The 24,414-nt window shown below is 37.4% G+C and overlaps 1 protein-coding gene across 1 annotated transcript; it reads left to right on the top strand.

Annotated features, from left to right (window-relative positions):
* The first annotated feature begins 14,268 nt into the window (after window positions 1-14,268).
* On the top strand, window positions 14,269-23,715 carry LOC141428716 (uncharacterized). Its single transcript, XM_074088725.1, has 5 exons — window positions 14,269-14,272; window positions 19,440-19,470; window positions 20,039-20,336; window positions 21,014-21,081; window positions 23,464-23,715. The coding sequence occupies exons 2-5, from the start codon at window positions 19,443-19,445 to the stop codon at window positions 23,550-23,552; spliced, it is 483 nt and encodes a 160-aa protein (XP_073944826.1). The 5' UTR covers window positions 14,269-14,272; window positions 19,440-19,442; the 3' UTR covers window positions 23,553-23,715.
* Window positions 23,716-24,414: the final 699 nt, after the last annotated feature.

The following is a 24,414-nucleotide window of genomic DNA, read 5'->3' as shown; positions in this document are numbered from 1 at the left end:
GTGAGTTGTCGAACACTGTGGCGTTTTAAGGGGAGGCCTTTGCAAGGCAGTATGGACGTCTTCCGGCTAATATGATCGTGTAAATAGATGAAAAAAAGCTATCCTCTGTCCTTCCCCGGGACTCAAACTGTATAGCGAATTTCATCTAAATCGGTTCATCGGTTTAGACGTGACGAGCTAACGAACAAATAGACTTACACACTTTCGCATTTATGATTATTAGTGGGATTTAAAACCCAATAAACTATTTCGAAGACTAAAGAATCCACTGTCAAAACCTCATGCTCCGTAACCTGTCTTTGGGAGCAAGCAAATTAAATCCTATTTGGGATGCTAGGTACGTGCGAAACTTGCCATCGACTGACAATAACATAGGAAGGCTTTTAAGCGGCTGAATATTTTATATTGTTCTCCGGCCGTGTACCCTTGTAGCTTTTGATGGACACGAACTCTGCAAACTGTTATTTATAGATAACTAGCGTTTACCCGCGGCTTCGCACGCGTAAATCATTAGATACAGCAGTTGAATTGAAATTCCGGGATACAATTAAATTCTCGTGGGAATTCCCTAAAATTGCATCGTGGTTTTCATTGACGTTAAATTTAAAACACCCATTCCAAATTTCATGTCTAAACCCAGCGGTTGTTATTTCGAAATTTTGTCCCTATCCCGTGGGAATATCGGGATAAAAAGTAGCCTATGTGTTATCCCAGATGTCCAGCTATCTACATACCAAATTTCATGACTTAGCATGACATGCCCAGCGGTTATTACTTCGAGATTTTATCCCTATCCCGTGGGAACATCGGAATAAAAAGTAGCCTATGTGTTATTCCAGACATACAGCTATCCCAGATGTCCAGCTACCTACATTCCAAATTTCATGACTCTAAACCCAGCGGTTGTTATTTAGAGATTTTATCGCTATCCCGTGGGAATATCGGAATAAAAAATGTCCTATGTTTTAATCCAGGTTATAAACTAACTTTTTGCCAAATTTCCAGCTGTTTCAGCGTGAAGAAGTAACAAACATACTCACTCACTCAGAAACTCACTCACTCACAAACTTTCACATTTATAATATTAGTAGGATAAGGTTTACGTATGCGAGCGTCTGCCTTATTCTGGGGTGGTTCAGATGTGTTGTCCATACAGAGCCAGTAACGAAATACAAATATCTACTCGGGGTTTATCTACGGGATCCAATCAGAAACGACGAGATACGTAGAAGAACTAGAGTCACCGACATACCCAGACAAATTAGCTCGTTGAAGTGGCAATGGGCAGGCCATACCAGGTGTAGCCATGAACAAATAATTAAAACATTGATCATACTCGTCAAACTGAACTAACATTAGTTCAGCGATTTTTAAAAATAGTTCGTTTTTTTATTTTTTATTACACTGTATGTTATGTAAAGCATAATGCTTGATGTTTGTAGCGTGACAGGCGACGTCAGTTGTGTTCTAGGATGGCGTACATTGATAGCAGTATTTAATTTGTATGAAAAAAGGATGATTCAAAGACTTCCAGCAGGTGGTAGGACCTTGTGCAAGGTCCGCCCGGATTGCTACCACCATCTTGCTCGCTAATCCTGTCGTGAAGCAGCATGCCTGGAGAGTAAGACAGCCGGTGAAATTACTGGCACTTGAGGTTTCCCATCTTAGGCCTCTAGGTTGGCAACGCATCTGCAATACCCCTGGTCGAATAAAAAAAAACTCCATTATTTTTAAAAGACGCTGAACTAACGTTGTTCAGTTTGACGAGGAGGATCTATGTTTTAATTTTTTGCTCGTATTACAGGCCACACCCGGTACAGCACGGAGAACAGAACGCCGTTGGCGCGGAGAAGTTCTAGCAAGCGCAGCATAAGACGTCCACCAACGAGATGGTTAAGCCCGCCCACGGGTTCACGGTGGCTGCAGGCCGCTTCCAACTGATGCAACTTGAAGCCGTCAGGGAAGGCCTATGTCGAACAGTGGTCTTTCTACGGCTGATATGATGGTGATGAATAAGAATATTTATATTTTTTTAACTTTGCGGATGGTAGGACCTTGTGCAAGGTCCGAACGGATTGCTACCACCATCTTGCTCGCTAATCCTGCCGTGAAGCAGCAGTGCTTGCACTGTTGTGTTTCGGCGTGGAGAGTAAGACAGCCGGTGAAATTACTGGCACCTCAAGGTATCCCATCATAGACCTCTAGGTTGGCAACTCATCTGCAATACCCATATGATGTTTATGGGCGGTGGTGATCTCTTACCATCAGGAGGCCCACTTGCTCGTTTGCCATCCAGTCGAATAAAAAAAAATATCTTATCTCCTTGTTTTTAATGCGCATAGATTTTTTGTGATATCACGAGATTTTAATTTAATCATGGTACTAATTACAAAAATGTACCTAATCCGTTTTTGCGGTTTTGGGAACAAAAATGATGCAAATTGGTTTTTGGAGTTTTTTGTATTTTTGCACAAAATGCTGAGGACCTGGTTTCGATTCCCAGCGCTGGTCTCTTTTGCCGGGTTTTTCTGTACATTCATGTTTCAGTTTGTATTTTCGTTAAACATGATGCAGCTCTCAGCATTTCTAATGTTCATCATCGGAAGATGTCCACCGTTGAACAAAGTCCTCCCACCACAGATATAGATTACACTAGATAACGCAAACACCTCAATCTGTATGAAAACCAACCGTGTCACTTCTTTATATCTACTGTGACGTCTCAAGAGCGAATTAGCGATGTGAATTCCCCGATGAACGCACAAAATCGATTCAAATGCGCCGCCCGCCCGCGCCGTGGGGCTCGAGTCAGTCACTAGTCATGACTAGTAAGTTAGCGGTCAGTTTTTGTATGGTGCCAACCCCGACGTTTGGTCGGGGTTCGGACACGCGAAGTAGATGCATTTGCGTAATCTAGTGTTATCTATATCTGTGCCTCCCACTTAGATCGCTATTATGATCGCCAACTTACCACGTGCATTCATCAGTTAGCCGCCACTTTAGCGACACCGTCGGTCCATGCCCGAGCTTGTCAACACTGCTTTTGCCGGTTCATGGTCACTCGAGAACCTTTCTCCCTAGCGGTCATATGTTTTTGACACGGAATAAAAGAGAAGAATATAATATAAGACGGAGACAGCGATGTGTCCACGGCACCTGCGTCTGATTTATTTACCCGGAAGAATTGTTTTTAACATACGGAGGGAGCTGGCGCACGCATGCGATTAGCATGCGGTTTTTGACACTCATAATGTCGACATTGTGTCATCGCAACAAAATTTAATGGTTTTAATAAGTATGTGGGGGGGGATTAGGGGGGGTATGGGGGGTAGGGGTTTCACTTTTGCAGGGACACACAAAATCGTGTATGTATTTTCATTTTTGTGTTTTTTCTGTTTGCTGTTTATTCTTATTTTTTATTTTTGTTGTATTTGTGTGTCCTTATGAATTTGAATAAATGTATTCTTTCTTTCTTTCTAAATTTTTAGAGAAATGTACGATACACTTAAGTTTATTCTAAAATGAATACAGTAGGCGACTACTGACACTAATGCATTTGATATCAGTACTAGCGGAGCGGAGTATGTAGGTTATTGGATACACACACACACACACACACACACACACACGCTAATCTTACAATGAGTTTCCGTATCATAAATAATTTGTGAATCCATCATACATTAGCTATTAACATTCACTTTCTCGAAATATTAGAAAACGAAATTTAAGCTATTACATTATAATATAATACATAATATAATATAATATAATATTTTTGCAGGTGGTAGGACCTTGTGCAAGGTCCGCCCGGATTGCTACCACCATCTTGCTCGCTAATCCTGCCGTGAAGCAGCAGTGCTTGCACTGTTGTGTTTCGGCGTGGAGAGTAAGAAAGCCGGTGAAATTACTGGCACGTGAGGCATCCCATCTTAGGCCTCTAGGTTGGCAACGCGTCTGCAATACCCCTGGTGTTGCAGATGTTTATGGGCGGTGGTGATCTCTTACCATCAGGAGACCCATTTGCTCGTTTTCCATCCAGTCAAATAAAAAAAAAAAAAATATATATAATATAATATAATATAATATAATAATATAATATAATATAATATAATATAATATAATATAATATAATATAATATATAATATAATATAATATAATATAATATAATATAATATAATATAATATAATATAATATTTTTTTAAATTTAAATCCTATATAATACATGTACATATTATGTACATATAAAAAAAATGAAGCATATATCTGTCGCTTGGCGTAAATTAATCTGCATCAAATCGCAAGTTTGTGTAAGACCTACAATCCAGGGCCATACATCACCTGTTGACGGTGTCTTTTGACACGTCAGCGGGATAAATCGTCGAGGGTGCGAGTTATTGTGCTTTTTGTATACTAATCTTATTGTGGGGGAATTTTAAAAATTGCCCCCGAGCTGCTTTTGGCAGGGGTGGGAATTACTTAGAGCTATGAGCCAGCTGGAGGTGTCAACGACGATCCTGTATCAAAATTAGGTATACCTATGAACAACGGCTAAAGTGCCCAAGTGGCTTTGGCAACTCAGAAATCAGATTCCCACCCGCTAAGGAAAATAAAAACATCGTGAGGAAACCTGCACAAACCTGCGAAGCGATTCAATGGTGCGTGCGAAGTTGCCAATCCGCACTGGGCCCGCGTGGGAACTATGGCCCAAGCCCTCTTGTTCTGAGAGGAGGCCTGTGCCCAGCAGTGGGACGTATATAGGCTGGAATGATGATGATGATGATGATGATGATGAAGGAAAATAACCTAAGATATGCCAGCGCACGTAATTCTTTACTATGAAGTTAAGGCGAAGTTGAAAGTGAGATGCGGGTCAAACCAGGAGCCGAGATCCTCTAAATGAGATTTATTTAAATAATAACAAAATATTTAAATGACAAACATAAATTAAAACTATTGAGATTGTATATTTAAGATTCACACCCTCAAATTCAGATCATCGAAGTCGTTAGTTCATAATCGTAGCAATGAAATGGTTAGTTTTCACGCTCAAGTTAATGTTACACTTTTTCATAGTCGTATTAATTAGTGTGAATATCGACGTGCATAAGTTCTGATATATCATATTCATACGCTGTTTTGCCTCTTTGGATAATAAATTTAGGTATAGCGATAATGTATTTTTCTCAAAAATGTCCGTAAAAGTTGACATTATTCTTTATATATCAGAAGGTGAAGTGCATAGTTTATGGACAGCGAAAAATCAAAAAGTTAAAAAGATTGCAGGCGCGCTAGCTCGACAATAATGAATTAGCACGCCTGCAATCAGTCACATTTTTTTTTTAAGTTAAAAAAGCCATGGAAATGTTGGCACAAGGCGTATACAGCCAAGTCTATTGGCCGGTATCAGATATTTTGTTGGAACTCCGGACTTTTTCTATTGGGTCTGAAATAAGTTGTGGTGTTTTCGATGGAAAAATACACCTGCAGTTTATTTTTAACGAAAAAAGGCGGGAAAGCATAAGAAAAATATTGGAATAAAATTAAATTTTATAATATATTTTGAGAAAAAGTTTATTCTATTTCAGAATTATTCACCATTTTGAGAAAAGCTTTATATTAGTCTCGGCTGAAATAGCAATTGCTGGCTTCGTATTAGTTAAACGGACTCGCAAGCTCGTCCGTTTAATACTCATACCCAGCCAGCAATTGCCTACTTCCAGGCCACGACAATAATCTACTATTTTGTGTATCGAACATGTGTAAATAAATGTTTCTCTCTCTAATTTCTCTATTTCTTTCTCAGTCTCAATTGATACGCTTGACGTCTTCTTGATCTTGTTACTCTAAGATTACTTCAAAAATTGTTACGGTGCAAAAAAGGAAAATTGTACTTGATACGATCCTGTGCTGTTTTTCTTACTTAACAGGTAATGACGAAGTTGAAGGAGGGTGATGCGAATTGTGTGGTGTTAGCAATATTGTACATATATGTATACCTACATAACACGTTATAATTATACAACGTGCTACAAAATAACCCGTAAATATAGCAAACAATATTGTCAACCCTGCTAAGCTGTCATGTCATACAACTGAAGTAGTAGATTACATATTTAACAAAGGGCTAATACCACCCATAAAGCCAACTAATTTCCAAAAAAAATTAAACACTATCTGTCATCTTCCGCATGAATGTTACTCGTGTTAGTCTTATGTTGTGAGTCTATTTATGTTGCTGTCTAATTCTCATCATGTCAGCTGAAAGACGTCCACTTCTGGACGTGGCTTCCCCAAGGCTCTCCACTCAGACCGGTCTTGTGCTTTCCGCATCCACCGCGATCCCGCGATGGCTGCGATCTTAACCAGGTCGTCGCTCCATCTTGTTGGAGGCCTACCGACAGCCCGTCTACCGGTCCGCGGACGCCATTAGCCATCTGTGTGATTCTATTTAGGTAGATTTGTTATGTGTGTGTATGTATGTTGTTGTGTATGTAGGCATGGTTATTTTTATGTATTTTTGATATTGCTCTTATCTGCTGTAAATTACACTACCTGCTAAAATATTCCTTACTTCTGTCTATTGTAAAGATTGCCTGGAGAGATCGCTCTAAAGTGATAAAGCTCTCGATCTGGTAGTATGGTGTACGGTTGTGTTGCTCTGAAGGTGAGCTGTGGTTGAGTTCGAAACGCGTCAGTGTATTGTGGCGGTGGTTGTAGACGATTTTGTGTGATTTGTGTGTGTTCTTACAGTGTGGAGGTGGAGGAATCGCATGAACACGCATATCTAGCATAAACTTAGCTACCTACTCGTATCATAAGGTCGCGGGTGAGCAAATATATTTTTTTAGTTCAGTGATAAAGCTGATAAAGCTGTCATTGCTTACCTTGGAAGATCTCTATAGGCCTATGTTTTCTGTACAACTTATTATGTTTTGGTGTTCAATATAAAGTATTATATTGGATCATTGTATTGGATTGTATTTTAAAATAATTTTGACCACACGAAATGGGCTTTACCCGCTTGGATAGTAAACTAAAAGGTGTCGTATCTGTATATTCTGCATCAGAGAGTAACCAAAATGAACCATAACACGGCGGCTTATCCCAGTAAATTGGAGACTTAACCATAAGCCTGGTACTCGAACAAATTGCGAGTTAACTTCCAATAAAGCGTAAGTAAATTTTAATAACATCTGAAATGGATTCTCCCTAAACACACATGGCGTAATTAGCATTAAAGGTAGCTTCTTATTAGGAGCCGTCGGTTGTGTACTTAGGATCACTGATTGTTTTTTAAATACTGCTACATCAAGTTGGGAGGGAATTAACAGCTATAATTATCATATTACTTATTGTAATTTAAAATCTAATGCAAACATTAAATTTAACAGGTAATGGGAAGTGTGTCTTATTGGTAGATTCAATTGGGAATATTATTATATGGGCCAATCAACTATTTTACCGACACTTTGGGCGTCTCCTGCGTTACCATAATTGTCTCATGGCTTTACCAAAAATCGTACTTCCAACAAGATATTTAACGGTTTAATAGGTTGAACTTACGTAGGATGGCATGGATTCATGTACACCATCTATTAAATTACAGAAAAAACATGTTTATTTACAAAAATCTGCAATTGTTTGAAAAATTTCGCGGACTGATTAGTCTCGGTAAAAAGGTTGATTAGCCCATATACTACCTTTAAACGAGCAATTCTTGTAGAATCTTTCAGAATCGAAACGCGAAAGGGCTCCAAAGATGTCGTTGAAATTTGGTATGTGGGGGTTTTTGGGGATGACAAATAGATAGTTTGGTCTTATCTCTGGGAAAACGCTTATTAATGAGTTTTAGCCCGAGCAAAGCTCGGTCGCCTAGGTACTGCATATAATAAGACTAGCAATCCGCCCCGGTTCCGCACATGTACAATTAAAAAAAAACCTGCCAAGAGCATGACGGACACGTCCAAGATAAAGTTCCTTAACCGTTACGAAAAAAATCAAGTAGGTAATATTTTTCGAAGGATTTATTTTATCCGGAATCTTCCACGCTTATACTTGGTTTGGATAGGTATTTAACTTAATGTAAACAAACTTCAGCTGTCAGATTTGGTACATTCAAGGATTTTAAACATCTGATAAGATGTCATATCATTGTCATTGTAATAGAAAGAAAGAAAAAGTTATACAAACTAGTGTATTTCAATACAGAAATGTAATTGTTTAGATAGCTTAATGGGGAATTTCAATATTTAAAACACCAATCAAGGGCAGATCATAGAAACATATCACTGAATCGAAAAATCGTCTTCACAATCTCGCAATGATTTTAAAAGACCTATCCAACGGTACCACGCCTTCTTGAAACTGAGAAAATTAATGAAATGTATAAAACCATGGCGAAACTATAAGGGTTCCGTTTTTGCCATTTTGGCTATGGAGCCCTAAAAAAGCTTAAATCATACAATACAACTATAATGTTAATGTCGCTCAAGACTCTCATGTTTTCTTCGGTTTTCTGAAGATACATTATATGAGAAGGAAAAGAAAATTGAACTACTGTTTCGAATTTCGAACGACATTTAGACAACTTATCATTAATCCCTACTAATTCCTACTATTCCTACTATCCATACTATATATAATATTATAAATGCGAAAGTAACCCTGTCTGTCTGTTACGCTTTCACGTCGAAACCACTAAACCGATTTTGATGAAATTTGGTATATAGGTAGTTTTAACCCCAAGGATCAACATAGGATACCTACTATTCCGGTAGAGGGCGCCACCGCGCGATAACCTAGATCCGCGCAGACGAAGTCGCGGGCATAAGCTAGTTTTATATTTCTCCCTCGAACTTAAAATTCGATGGAACGGAATACGAACAGAAAGAGAGTTTTTCTTCGGAGTACTAATAGAGTACTCGTTACTGGAGATGGCAGCGAGCTACTTTAGAGAGTTTCTTTCGACATTTCAAAAATTTTAAAGAATCTATACACAACGTAGCTTTTCGGTGAAGGAAACCATCGTGAGGAAACCTGCACAAACCTGCGAAGCAATTCAATGGTGCGTGTGAAATTCCCAATCCGCACTGAGCCCGCGTGGTAACTATGGCCCAAGCCCTCTTGTTCTGAGAGGAGGCCTGTGCCCAGCAGTGGGACGTATATAGGCTGGGATGGTGTGTGTGTGTTACGCACGCATGCACGCACATACGCAGAGGCATACGCTCTTCCACATTTCTTAAATAATTAGGTTTTAAAATGCTCTCGAACCTCTCACGCGACATATTTGAAAACATCACAAAATTAAACCGTTCAACCCGCGATTCTTTTTCATAGGTGAACCACCAGCAACGGTGAGCCACTGTCGTGAACCCACTCGCTTATGAAAACGATTTTTCGAAAATAACGAACCTAGACGGACCATTCCTAACGATAATAGGGTTGGAACGTCTGTTTTTTTTTTTCAAATTTAACGATTTTCATTGGTCCACACATCCATCAAAAGTGGGTTAAAACTTGAAAGGTTCTGACAACAAAAAGGTGGTAAAAAGAACGGCAAGGCTAAGCCGAATACAAATCCTGTCGCAGGTGCTCCATGTTTGCTCCGATAAGCTTTTAAGCTTAGTGTATTCGGATGCAAAACACGGGTTTTCGTGCATAGACAAAGCAAATAGGCGATTGCGCGCTGCATACTAACGCTTCAATGCTTCAATGGACGTTCAGGATTTTTTTGTGCGCCAATAGTTATTTAAAAAATAAAACGTCTGAATGCGAATTAAAAGAAAGAAAGAAATAAAGAAATATTTAAGGCCATAAAACAGATAAAGACATACATGACGCTAAACAGGTCCCCACTCAGCATAATGCCACAGCAAGCCTGATTTTCAGTGAGGACCTTATCTAAATACTAACTTTAAAATGAAAATTAAAAATAAAATAAAAAATTATTAAATTGTATGGCAACACCGGCTTATGTTGTTGCTGTAACTCTTTATTGTACATAAAAACATGAAAATTACAATTAACAAGAGAAAGATATGTACAAAGGCGAACTTATCCCTAAAAGCGATCTCTCCCAGTTAACCTTTGAACGATTGAAAGGACAACAGAAACAAGAGTAGACACTACAATGGGAAGATAAAAGGATCAAAAAATTTAAATTTACCTAAACAATACATCAAAAATAAGAAATTAATACCTACACATACATATATGGGTACACACTAATACAAAACAATAAATAAACAATAAACTAATACATATCAATATCAATAGACTACATATAAACTACATGTAAATAAACATACATACGCATACACAAAAAAAAAACAGTAATTGGACTCGCTCACCCAGGATTCCGTACAAATTTGTAAGCAAAGTTAACCAATTTGATTCCTGGGCTACCATGGAACCTTAACAGAGTAAAAACTTCAATTCTCTGTAATGTTTATCAATGGCCGTATAATATCGTCACGACAAGGTTCTGTGATGGCCCAGTAATGAAATTGGTTTAAGATTTTCAGATTTTTCTTCTGTGTTGTGACAAAGGCTACCTCAACACCAAATTTCAAGTTTCTAGGACAAGTGGAAGTACCATAATTATAAGACATAATCACGAATTTTCACATGTAATTTAAAAAAATAAATGTTTTTTTACTTTTTTTATACACGGCTGTTTTATATTTTTTTTATATAGCACGCAGCACGGAATGCTGAGGACCTGGGTTCGATTCCCAGTGCTGGTCTCTTTTTCTGGTTTTTCTGTGCATCCATATCTCAGTTTGTATTTCCGATTAATAATATGGTTTCACGGGATACCCGTAAAAGTAACAAATTTGGAGTTGAAATAAAAAATACAAAAAGACTCCAAAAAACCAATCGAAACTCAAAGTTCGTGTCGTGCGGTCCCTCTGACACATACTATTTAATACGAGAGCGAGAGGGACGGTACGATACGAACTTCGATTTTCGAGTTTCGTAGTAGCCCTCTAATTTCTAATTTGCAACTGTGTTATCTATCACCATACGTAATAAGTAATAACCTAACCAACAAAAAAAGATGGAAAACCCCCGACATTGTCAGTTCAAATTTCAATATCTCAAAAAAGGCTGAACCGATTTTGATAAAACATGTCAAAAAACCATCGCTAGAAACCCTGATTTCAAATAAAAAAACTGCATTCAAATTGGTTCACCGTTTAAGAGATACGGTGCCACAGACAGACACACAAACACACATTAGTGGTCAAACTTTTGCGTTGGGGGTTAAAAAAACTTTCAGTCTTTATAGTATTTTTTTACATAAAACTGACCGAGAATGACTCCTATCTCAGAGCCCTAGATTGTATTTATCCGGAAATACGAGTACAGACGATGGGGGCCAATTCCATTCCTTAGGAGCATGGCGAAGGTCTGGCTCAAATGGGTTCTGGCTCTATAGTTTAAACTACTAACCAACCACGACTTCAAAACACATAGACCGTTCAAAAGCTATCCACTCTCCGCCGGACCAGTGGCCCACGGCTGTCAATCACCGGACCGGCGGTAATCCGGTTATCATTCGTCGTGGGCGGACGCGTACGGCGCGGTAATCGGCCTGATACGATGTTGGACGGAACCCCTGAGCTAACTGACATAGAGTAAGACGAATTTCAATATTTTTTTCTCGCTTCTCCCTTACTAACAGTTCGCCACAGCTACGGCTTTGTTGTTTTATATTTTATGTTGACATTACAAGGTGAATATTAAACTGAAAACTTCAGATACTCCAACTATAAGTCAGTAATATTTATTCCTGAATCTATAATTCTATAATAGTAATTTGTAATTATCAGTTGCACTTCGCCGCTTTTGAAGAAAATCTAAATTGACAGAAAAACAGCCATTATCGTAAACTTTTAGAATGGGACAGTAAAAGAGGTTATAAAAAAACCGGTTTTTTATTATTTAATGAATACCTTGCAAAACCTTTTTACACGTTAAAAATACACATGTCACACAGGCCCTACTATCACAAACACTACAAGAAAAGCTAAAACGTTTCGAACTCTCTAGGAGTCCATTCTCAAAGCTTGGTTATCAAACACAAAGCACACATCTGTATTACATTCATTTTGTTTGTCAACATGAACTACATCTTCATCAGAATAAACAGAACACAATCGCTAAAAAGTTTTTATAAAAAAACCGGCCAAGAACGTGTCGGACACGCCCGAAATAGGGTTCCGTTTCCGTAGCCATTACGAAAAAATTAAGTAATATTTTTCTAAGAATTTCGTATTTTGTACGGAATATTCTAAGTTTAGGTATATTTTATACCTTAGGCTGCTATTTACTCTTAAACTACTAATAATTCTCAAGAAAACTTAACCGTTATAGTTTTCCTTGTAAGTTTGATATACTTACTACCATCCTTTTCCACCCACCGGTTTAGATTTTAGAGAGGGGGGACGCTCGATTTTAAGGAAAATTTGCACTTTAAAGTTGCATATTTTGCAATCAAATCACTAAATCGAAAAATCGTTTTAGCAACCCCCTAATGGTTTTAAAATACCTATCCAACGATACCCCTCACTATAGGGTTGGATAAGAAAAAAATAATCACTCCCACTTTACGTCTATGGGAGGTACCCTAAAAAAATTGTATTGTACCATTTTGTCTGCATAGTTTACATAAATATCCGTGCAAAATTACAGCTTTCTAGCATTGATAGTCCCCGAGCAAAGCCGCGGACGAACGGACAGACAGACAAACAGACAGACAAGGCGAAACTATAAGGGTTCCGTTTTTGCCATTTTGGCTCCGGAACCCTAAAAAGAAGAAAGACGGTTCACAAAATCAATCTCCAAGTTTTCCCACACTCCCCCCTGTAGCTTTTACCTGTGTTCATATAGACATATATAGATATAGAAACACGCGCTGTCTTTTCACCTTTGCCCGTGCAAACAGTATGTATCCCATAATCCAGTCCTAAACAAATGCTGACTATCCGTTTGCGAGATAGCCAGTACAATGTTCTTTTATTGCATTATAGTGGACAAACATCCGGACGAGGGTTGGGCAAATATTGCCCAGGTTGAAGGGTCAGGAGTCAGGTTTTATTAGAGTTTTTCGAGTGTATCTCGTATTGGAGTGCGTGAGTTGTAATTTTCTTATAATCCTAACTAGCGAATGTAACTATATTTTGTTTGTTACGCTTTCAAACTTAAACCGTTCGTTTGAGACACTGAAAGTTTTTATACTGAAAAATGTAATAGTTCCTGCGGGTAGGAATTATTCCCAGATGAAATCGCGAACAACAGCGGGTATACTGTGGCCAGAAAATTAAAAAATTAAAACATAGATCGTCCTCGTCAAACTGAACAACATTAGTTCAGCAACTTTTTAAAATAATGGAGTCTCTGAATTTTCCTTTTTTCGTACAAATTAAGTATTGCTAACAATGTACGCCAACCTAGAACATAACTGACGTTGCCTGTCACGCTACAAACATCAAGCATTTTCCTTTTCATTGCTTCTTTGAATAAACTTAAGTGTAATAAAAATTAAAACACTAATTATTTTTAAAACTCGCTGAGCTAATATAACCAGAGAAACTATATTCTAAGTTGTAATGTATCCTAAACCCCAAGTTCCTTTTTTCAACATGTTTATAAACAGCGTTCGTTTGTACTAGTCAAATGGCGCAAGATGGATTTCACATACTTCTACAGATTGGAGGGCAGTTTTACATGTCACTTTTTTATACTATGCGCCGCAAGAAACTTGGCAAAAAGTCATTTTTATAAAACGAAGTATAAACATAATTACAATTACCTTAAATCTTAAAGCTAGAGCATAGAGCTGGGGTGTCACCTGATGGAAAGCAATCACCACCATCCAAGGTCACCCAAAAAACAGCCAATTTCTTCAACTTTTGTTGCAAATAAATCACGGGGTATATCCTAATCCCGGCCGATAAACAAACAGTTATAAATAGCGGCCATAAATAGGGCTGAGAGCGTTTCTCTGTCGCTAGTCAATTCAATAATTGGCGAGCGCTGACAAATCGGGCGGGAGCTGGCTCGGCGGTATAGATAAATTAGTTATTCCTGAGGACCTAGCACACTGGCGCAGCATAATGGACTAGTTACCTAAAATATGTAATTAGTTCGTCAATTACATTGTCAGAATATATTGGACAACACACACAACACACACACACAGCCTTTGCTAGATACCTCTCTCCGCGAAGTAATACCTAACGGTGGTCCCACGGGGAATATGGTGAAAGAAGAGGGTGTTATTTTTAGTCGGTAACATAACATTAAGTCCGACATACGGGATGGCTGTCCTATGATACTTAACGTATTTTTTTCACCCGAGAAAAAAAAAAAAAAAAAAAAAAACCACACACACGAACGGGCGCGCGCGCTTACACACTCACACACCCAATCAATCACGGGTCAGTTTTATGATTGTTCAAAGCGTCATCTAAGTGGCGCTTTTTAAACTAGCTCGCTAGATCCTTTTGCTTAAACTCACAAAGTCGATGTTATAGGTAAGCTAGAAAGCAATAAGCATCAAGACCCACAGAGGGCGTGATTATAAATAAATCTAGTTTTAAGTATTGCAGAGAGCGCTGCTTGACTTTATATAAGCGCATGCACATGCACAGCGCAGCTCAGCCCTTATTGTTCGCTTCATTTTCGAAACCGAAATAAATTCAGCAACCCAACAAGCTGTTTGCCTCCACCCCCACCTGCCAAGGCTCGAACAATGATAGATAGATAGATAAAACGTTTATTCGGTACTGCAAACACACAATCAAGATTAGGTACAGATACAAAACATCAGTTCAAACTTAAAAGTAAACATTACATATTGTTTGTGTGCGCTGCAGTAATACAAAATCGAATATTGTTATGTAAAATAAATGACATATTTTTCTTTTGTCAGTTAAACAAAAAATGATGAAGGAAAACATAGTCAATATAGTTCCGCGTGGATTCACGCCGTGCGACACTTTTCAGCACGTCGTGACGTCACGGCGTCAAGGTACTTACCTTGGTAAATCAATTAGTTTGTCCAACTATATTTCCCTTTACTTTGATTTACTCTCAATTTGTAATCACACAAGTTCATTTCCCATCTCTTATCTAACGTACTTCTGAAGCTAAAATAAAACCAGTATAAGGTAAGAAAGAAAGGAAATAATAAATATCATTCAAAGGTAAAAGCATTTTTATGTTGTGAACACGATAGTCATAGAAATCTAAAGCTTAGACACATATTAAATATACCAAAAGGGTTCACTCGTAAGATTTTCTGAGTTTACTCGTTGTAGAGATGGGTAACTCATGAACGATATACACAACAGAGCTAGTTATATCAGTTCGCTGAACTGTATACCTCTTTATATCAGTTCAAATCTAAATGTACTTATCATTTTATGATTTAAGTGAGCTCACTCTTATTTTACCTTAGATAAGCGATGCTGACAAAACTCTGATGTTAGATTTCATTTGTCATTTATTTTCAACCATTACATCATCGAAGGAGAATACAAGTTACAAGGTCTATATAACCAAATGTTTTTTCCTAACTAGGTTAGCTGGAAGAGATCCCTTTTTAGGGATAAGCTCGCCTTTGTTCTCCTCTCTGTGTATTTGTATTTTTATTTTTATGTGCAATAAAGAGTTTACATACATACATACATACAAGCATGAAAGTGATTTGAGAAAATGAATGAGCATTAAGGCAATAATGTTACGTTTCGTTCTGCGAGCTACTGATATAGTCAGCTTAATGAGTGATATATATCTCAGTGAGTAAATGATACTATCAACCGTTTCTTTCACGTGATTAGTTTTTCCCATCTCTAACTCGTTGAAAATTGATTTTCGTATAAGGGTAAGGCCGCGAATTTTGACCAATTTGGACGTTTCAAATTTGGAACGCTGATAAAAAAAAACTGATAACACCTAGAGGTTTAATTTTTTTTTATTATATGACACGATATAAACTCTCAAGGTCGCAAATGAGATAATTGATTTAAACCCTTTTAAAAAAATAATAAAAATATATTACCGTCCAAAACGTAACGAAAATTGACTATTTTTTTGACCACGAGTACTTAATACCTTATTATTTTCATGCTATTTAACTTCTCATGATCATGATTTTGTTTAAACGAAATTTTATGATATAACGATAGTCCTACCGATTGCGGAATCATGATAATCAAATAATTTTCATGTTTTATATTTATTTCTTTTCACGTGCCAAAAAACCACGTTTTCGTTACGAATACTTAGGTGACGCTTTTTTAAGCTACCTTTAACGCCAATTTCGGTAGAAATTTGTTTTTGTACACTGGCAACTAATACTCTAATAGGGCAACATCGATGAGATAAATAAATCTCATCAGTTTGTTGACAAACAGCCATCAAAAGTGACGCGGAGGTTTTTTTTTCGAAAAAACGTCGAAAGTGCTTGTTCGATTTTAAGGGTAAGTAGTGATTATTTTTAACTGGTTGTTTTTTCATACGATAGGGTAATCTTTTCCATGTAAGTGGCATGTGTTATTATGTTCAAAATGTCGTTATTCACCATGATAAACGATTTTTTGTATAAAATACGTTACACTTTCGTTACGATTACGTTACATTTTTACAAAATGCTACGTATTTTGTACATAACGTAACGAAAAAATGTGGTAAAGGGAAGTTCACACAGAAAAATTCTAACTTACACCAGTTTATTATTAGGTTTCCAATGACTGCACGCACAGTAAGTTAGTTAGATGGATATTTTGAAGTTAAATAAATTTTAATCTGTAGGTGCAGGGATCGGCACAAGAGAATTGTGGCGAGTTCTGTGTTCACGTCCTGCTACATGCATAGCGTATTTAAAGTGAGAGACAAACGGAGAGATTCACTTACCTACTTAGTTCATTTGTTACCTAAACTTAATAATCATAATAATTTATTTCCAAAAACATCTTTTTACATTGTCCACTTAACTAAGATACTACTTCCTAAATTGGTAAAACCTGTGATTTAGGGTTTTGGCCATTTCTTTGAGGTATTTAATAGCTTGTACAGTCGAAGTCACAAGCATGCTCACAACTAGGTGGTAGGACCTTGTGCAAGGTCCGCCCGGATTGCCACCACCATCTTCCTCGCTAATCCTGCCGTGAAGCAGCAGTGCTTGCACTGTTGTGTTTCGGCGTGGTGAGTAAGACAGCCGGTGAAATTACTGGCACGAGGTATCCCATCATAGGCCTCTAGGTTGGCAACGCGTCTGCAACACCAGGGGTATTGCAGATTTTTATGGGCGGTGGTGATCTCTTACTCATTTGATCGTTTGCCATCCAGTCGAATAAAAAAAAACCACATCCAAATTCGTTATGCTTATAAATGTGCACCTTATTGTCAGTGTTAGAGAGGCATGTAAAGATACACTTTTGGAAAGATGTTCGTCAACTAGAGGGTACTTCTACTTCCACATTCTCATGTTTAGCTCTATAGATCTCATATAGGACAGATTTAAGATCAGTATCGTCAGAAAGTTCTAGTAAAAATAAAAACTTCACTTTATTATATGACATGTATTTTTTTTTCATACATACGTTATCTAATGGGAATTTTTACCAGTTTGATCTAGGCTTTATAAAAATTTGCGTTACGTTTTATGGTAACGTCACGTATTTTTTTTATGTTATTTCTATGTCACATTGGTTAAAATTCGCGGCCTTACCCATAAGGCCACCGGTACGGAAATTTTCATCATCATCAGCCGGAAGACGTCCACTGCTGAACAAAGGCCTCCCCCTTAAAACGCCACAATGAACAACAACTCGCCACTTGCATCCACCGGTTTCCCGCCACTCTCACGATGTCGTGAGTCCACCTAGTGGGAGGCCTGCCAATGCTTCGTCTATTACAATATAAACGTTACGATACATTATGGCTTATGAAATTTGGGCAAACAATATTATTATATAACATTAATATATAAACATGTATAAACACTAGCTTTTGCCCGCGGTTTCGCCCGCGTGCAATTCGGTTATCGCGCGCTGTTCCTTCGGGAACTGTGCATTTTTCCGGGATAAAAAGTAGCCTATGACACTCTCTGGCCCATAAACTATCTCTATGCCAAAAATCACGTCGATCCGTCGTTCCGTTTCGACGTGAAAAACGGACAAACATACAAACACACACACTCACATTTATAATATTAATATGGATATGAATTAAACAAACACTGAAAACTAGATTAATTTTCAATTAAAAATCAAAATAAGTTTTAGATTGCTATAATGCCGTACAAAATCTACACCATAGTAAACGAAAATAAGCATGGAGAATGGCGAGTGCACCATCTTCCCCGTTTACTGTCTATGCCACCTTGACAGAGGAAACAATGAATTGTAGTGCCACTTGAAGCTATCTTTGCGCTATATTTCAGTATTAAGAAATTGCACAAATGTATTTTCCTGTAAGAATCCCGTCTAAAGTTAATATTGTGCTGCATTAGGAAATAGAAAAGCTTTGTTCCTGTTGTAGCAAAGTCGGATACATAGGACACAAATCCAAACTTGGTATTCAAAACGCACCAGTTTACTTTTCTATGCTAACTCGTAATAGGCAAGAGCAGTGTCATAAAAGCAACTATAGTTCTATTCTGATGTACACAAGGACGCCAGGAGCCAATATGGAACCATTTCAAAGGAAAAGTCATTACGATTTTCATTGTTAATTAAAGCGATGTCACTATGACGTTTACCAGAAATGTTATAAACCCATTAAAAATACACTAAATGGTATTTGTAATACCTAATTTATTATTTTTTCAATTTTCTTTTTAAAACATATTTGCAATATTCACTATTTATAATAAATCTCAAAGTGGCATCAAAGACTATCGTGACATAGGAGACAAAATACACCTCTGTCACACTCACACCCCGATGCAGCAAGAGGGGTGTTACAAGTTTGACTCCAAAGTTTATCTGTCTGTCTGAGTGTAGCATCGTAGCTCTCAAACAGATAGACCGATTTCGATGCGGTTTTCTTTAGAAAGCGAGTTTCCTTTCGTGGTACTTAGCTATGTTTAGTAAAAATCGGCTCAGCGGTTTTTCAGATACCTATTGAACTCAAAAATGACCATGTATGGGTTGATTATTGAAATTCTCGATGAACTGCACAGAAACCTAAAAGTGTTACGGAGAACAATAGTAAATAGAAAATGTATGTATACGCCAACAGCTCAGCAATCATACGCTGTGCCATTAAAAACTACTTCCATAAAAATGCATGGAAGTCGTAAAGAAAATTAAATTCCATATTTATGATTCCCAATCTAGCCATCCGATACATCGGGCCAGATCATAAAAAGGCAGTAAAGCAAATGACTTTCAATCATAGACAAAATGCAAGAAAGGGAATAACATGGGGCTTTTAATTGCTACTGTGTTTGGTGAGTTTTAGGGCTGTACCCGAAGAACAGACGGACAGACGGACGGAAAGACTAGAATGATGATGAATAATCTATTGAATCAGGCGTTACTTTGCGGAGGTCTATTTCTACATCTATGAACTAAAACAATTACTTTGCTTACCTGCGACCATGATAGTTTCGTTTATAAATGCAAGAAGAGTGCGTTTTTGCAGTTCCTCCACACTGTAAGAACACACGCAAATCACACAAACCCATCTATCATCACCACCACTCTGCCCTGACGCATTTCAAAATCAACCAAAGCCGTTCAACATGCTACCAGATGTAAGACCAGATAACAGATGTGATGTTAGATGTGTGTCTAACATCTGATAGAATAGTGAACGGTTGTGTTACTCTAAAGATGAGCTTTGGTTGAGTTCCTAACGCGTCAGTGTAGTGTGGTGGTGGTGATAGACGGGTTTGTGTAATTTGTGTGTACTTACAGTGTGGAGGTGGAGGTACTGTATGAACGCTCATATCTTGTACAAATCGATGATGATGAACCTAAAAGCTTTCCCAGCTTCAAAATTTATTTGTTCCTTAGCTGTCTTCGCCGTCGCTGAAGCACGTCACCACCCAAGCGTAGAGCTATATGAAATCCGAGACCAATCCGAGACCAGAAGCAAGAACCATGAACCAGTTCTGCAGAGAATCAACAAATTGGATTCCAAAACCGACGCAGCGGCTATAGTTAAATATATCACCAAATACTTGACGTTGCTGAAGCCTGGGCATAGCGAGAGTAATAATGAGGATAAGAGTGAGAATGAAGGGGGATTCGTTGACGAGACCAGAAGTTCTATCGTCGTTGTGCCTGGTGATAAAGATATCTTGAATAACATGTAAGTTACTCGTACGCAGACTCTCACAGTCTAGTCCTGTTAATTTTTTAAATCTAAAAGTTTTGTGAGTATTTGATGTGTGTGTGTGTGTTTTTTTTCACTTGAGTGCGACTAGATTTGAATGAAATTTAATACACAACAGTGACGAAGTGTCCAAAAAACCCTATTACCACCGGCTTGCCAAATATTTACAAAATAGGATACCTGGTTATACAGGATTTATAAAATGTATAAGCGATCTCTGTTTTGGTTTAAGCATGGAAATATCTGGCACCACGTCACTGATGTGTAAGCAGCTGGATATCAGAAATAATAAATACAAAATATTCCCACGGAATTAAGGATAAAGTCCCAAAGTTTCAAACTCTAGGTTTAGAGACATTGGAGACCGTGAAGTTATTATACTGTCCTCCTAAGCCAAAAGGCGCTATCTAAAAAAAAACACTTTTGAGTTATTTATTTATGCCATGTGATGCAGAATGTCTTTTTGTTCAATTCGGCCAAACGTTAATTAATGTAGTTCTGTCAATAAACTAAACTGTATGTCGAAGTTAACGGAAATGAAGAAAAGCACGGTGCTTTGTTATGGTAAACGTACCAGTGTTCGTCAACAGTGAATGTTTGAATAGTCATAATTATGTATCATGCATGAGGATTGAACTGATCTTTTTTTTTAGCGTTCAATTGACAAATAAAGACGATGGAAACAGTAAAATTTATCGATTATTCCGCGCCCTATCGAATGGTATGATTTTTCAATAAGCCTTTAGCTAAAGTTTACATAATATATCTAAATATACAGTGGTGGTCATGTAATTAAGAACGATTTGAAGTTCCAGATTATTTTTAACTAAATCATGTCATGTGTAGTCGTGGTTCCTTCTTAGAAGTAACTAGTTACGTTATGAAATAGCCACATGAATAGAGCAAACGGGATTAAGGATAAATAATAAAATTGCTGACATTTTTTTACAAATTTTGTTTTTATTCTCTTTAGTAACCAATTAAAATAGTAATGAAGCTGGACAAATAATTAAGAACGATTTATTAAACTGCTCGAAAGTTTTTTTATTTGAAACTTAGATTAACTAAATCACACTAACGTGAAGTTTGTACACAAAAAAAAGCAATTTAATACATTTTAACCAAAATTAATAGTTAGTAGCATGTCCACGGCTTTTTATTACTGCCTTACACCGGCGAGGCACTGAATCTATCAATTTTTGACATTTCGCAAGAGAGATAGAGCTCCATTCTTCTAAGAATACGTCATACAGTTCTCTTAAATTGCCACACTGTCGATTTGAAACCTTTTTCTTGACTTCGCACCAAAGATGCTCTATTGAGTTAAGATCGGGGCTGTTGGCTGGCCAATCTAAGACAGAAACTGATTGCGATGTGAGGAATTCCTTAACGGTACGTGCAGTATGCTTGAGATCATTGTCATGCTGGAATGTCCAAATAACCGGAAGCACGCCTTCAGCATATGGTAACATTGTTTCTTCCAGTATGTTTTTGTATTGAAATTGATCCATGTTTCCTTCTATCAGCCTAACAGGTCCAACACCATGTCCAGAAAAACATCCCCAAATTTTTACATTTCTCCCGCCATGCTTTAAAGTCACTTTTGTGTACTTTGGGTCGAATGCTTTATTTGGAAGCCGTCTTACATATCGTTTGCCATCAGAACATACCCTATTTATTTTTGTCTTGTCAGAAAAAAGAACGTTTTTCCACTGTCTGACTGTCCAGTTTTCATATCTTCTTGCAAATGCAAGCCGGGCTTGCCTACGACACCGTTTCAACATAGGCACCTTCCTTGCTATCCTTCCGTGCAACTTTTCTTCTACCAAACGCCTTCGAATAATGCGTGCCGAGATTGCTGAAGGGTTGTTTTCGCCAAAATATTTTTTTCTTAACTCATTAGACGGTATTAGACCCTTTAAAAGGATTTTGTTTTGCCAAACGAACGATATTTCGATCATCTCGACGAGATGACTTTCTTTGTCTAGGTACACGCGGAACATTTGAAGTAGTTTGATACGTGGCAAAATGCTTTATGGCGTGGAAAACCATAGTTTTTGAACATTGCAGATGATCGGCTATGTGTTTATACGACCAATTCTTGTCGCGAAGTTTTAGTATTACTTCTCTTGTAGATTTATCACAACTTTTATTTTTCCCATTGTTTTTATATGAAGCAATCGCCTTTAAGACTTTTACGGCACTAAATGGCGCCAAAATTATTCGAATAATAACCTAAAACCACAAAGCGGCGGTCCGTTCTCTATATAAATTTGAATAAAAAATAAACAATTCAGCGTTCTTAATTATATGACCAGCCAGTAAGTAGTAATACTAGGTTTAGATGTAATGTATAAAGTTTATATATTTATTTTTTAGCCAATTATTTGTATAAATGAATTTACCGCTAGTACGGAATTGTTTTACGATACCGAGAGAAGTACAAAAATATACATGCAGTTAGTAACACTTGTCAGTTTGAAAAAATCTTCTCTATAAAAAATCGTTCTTAATTATATGACCACAATTGTACTTATGAAGGTACATGTATAAGTAGATAGAAAGATAGATAGAATAGATAGCTTTTAGCATTAGCTTGTCTAGCACTCGAATGTTTTAATTAATTACAACGTTTAAATAGGTGTCTGTTCAAATTATATTTTCAAGTTTTCCGGTTTTTTATTCAAAATTGTTTTATCTTGTAATATTAATAAAATTATTAAGTGCGTCCATGTCAAATTCCATCGAATCGAACCACTCAAAAATATGTTACTACGGCCTTATTGCGTCGGAATAAGGGCCTGTAGCACTTATTTTTGAAACTTTGAATAAGTTCAAATTTTTACACTTGGCTGTACCTACTAAAAGTCTGAGTTAAGCAGGACAATTTGCTATTTTGGGACCATTTCGTGGAATGCGCACTTTTTAAATCTTGTTTTTTTTTTGTCCCACTGTCACTAATAAATGTTTTATTTCTTTATTTATTTCTTTCGCTTTCTTTAGATCGACAGACATGGCGTAACTATAAGCATTCCGTGTCTGCCGTTCTGACACCCTAAAAACTTTTTTAACTAACTAAATTTTTTCTTCTAATTTTTTTCAGATGATACGTTTTACCGGAAGCGAAAGAAAAGGGTAGCCTTTGTACCACAATGGGAAATACCTATAAAGCCTTATAGTCAAAGATCGTAGTCGCAAGACTTAATTGAAAGCATTCAAGAAATAGCGAGAAAAAAATTGCTGTCTTGATTACATTTGTAGGTACTATAAATAATGTATGTATAATGTAGTTATTTTTTGTCTCTGTATAATGGTGTCCTTTACATCACTAATTAAATGACAAACAACGTAAAAAGATTATTATTTCTGACTTCAAACAATCCTGTTTTAGACTGTCGAATCAGTTGTATTTTTTTGTCTTTTTTGTTTTACCTTTAGCGTGGATTGAAATACTGTTGCTACTAAATCGGATCCTGCAAAAACTGTCCGTGTGTCTGCACTTAGGGTGAGAAAGGGGTTTTTTTTTACTTATTAACGCATTTCGATTTCATACGAATTTATTTGAAGTCGCAGTTCCCGCCAAAAACAGATGTATCCGTGTGAACGGGCTCTTAGGGCAAAAAAAGGGTTTTTTTATTTTCAAGCACATTTTGATTTCAAACAAAGTTACTTTGTTAAAAAGTAATTACTTTGAAGTCGGTTGATTTTGCTAATCCTCGCCCTAAACAGCTCGAATAAAAAAAGAATAAAATAATGATAGCGTAGCACTAATTGTGTTCGCACGCAACCGAAAAAAATAATCCCGGCTAAATCCCGGCGACTAATGACGGCTGCTCCCCAGTCCCGGCACGTACCGGGCAAATGAACAAGTGACTGCTCTGCCGCGGGCAAAAACGGGCTTTTTGCAGCACTAGCCACCTACGGGCCTGGCTGGAGATTAATTGTTGCTAAAAAAAAATGCGTCTCAGCACTCAGTGTTTAGTCGAGTGTGTGCCTAGTTTGTTTTAGCGTCTAGCGTATGAAAAATTATAGTACTTTTTCAATCTGTTCTTAG

The sequence above is a fragment of the Choristoneura fumiferana genome, chromosome 6, assembly GCF_025370935.1.
Source record: "Choristoneura fumiferana chromosome 6, NRCan_CFum_1, whole genome shotgun sequence".
NCBI lineage: Eukaryota > Metazoa > Arthropoda > Insecta > Lepidoptera > Tortricidae > Choristoneura > Choristoneura fumiferana.
The sequence above is the reverse complement of the archived record's forward strand: the minus strand, read 5'-3'. Positions and strand labels throughout refer to the sequence as shown.

Bases quoted from the DNA above. Each gene is read 5' to 3' on its own strand.
- LOC141428716 (XM_074088725.1), top strand. From the start codon at position 19,443: ATGGGGCTTTTAATTGCTACTGTGTTTG. The intron at 19,471-20,038 runs GTGAGTTTTAGG...TTTGTTCCTTAG, and splicing joins TTTAATTGCTACTGTGTTTG to CTGTCTTCGCCGTCGCTGAA. The intron at 21,082-23,463 runs GTATGATTTTTC...AATTTTTTTCAG, and splicing joins ATTCCGCGCCCTATCGAATG to ATGATACGTTTTACCGGAAG.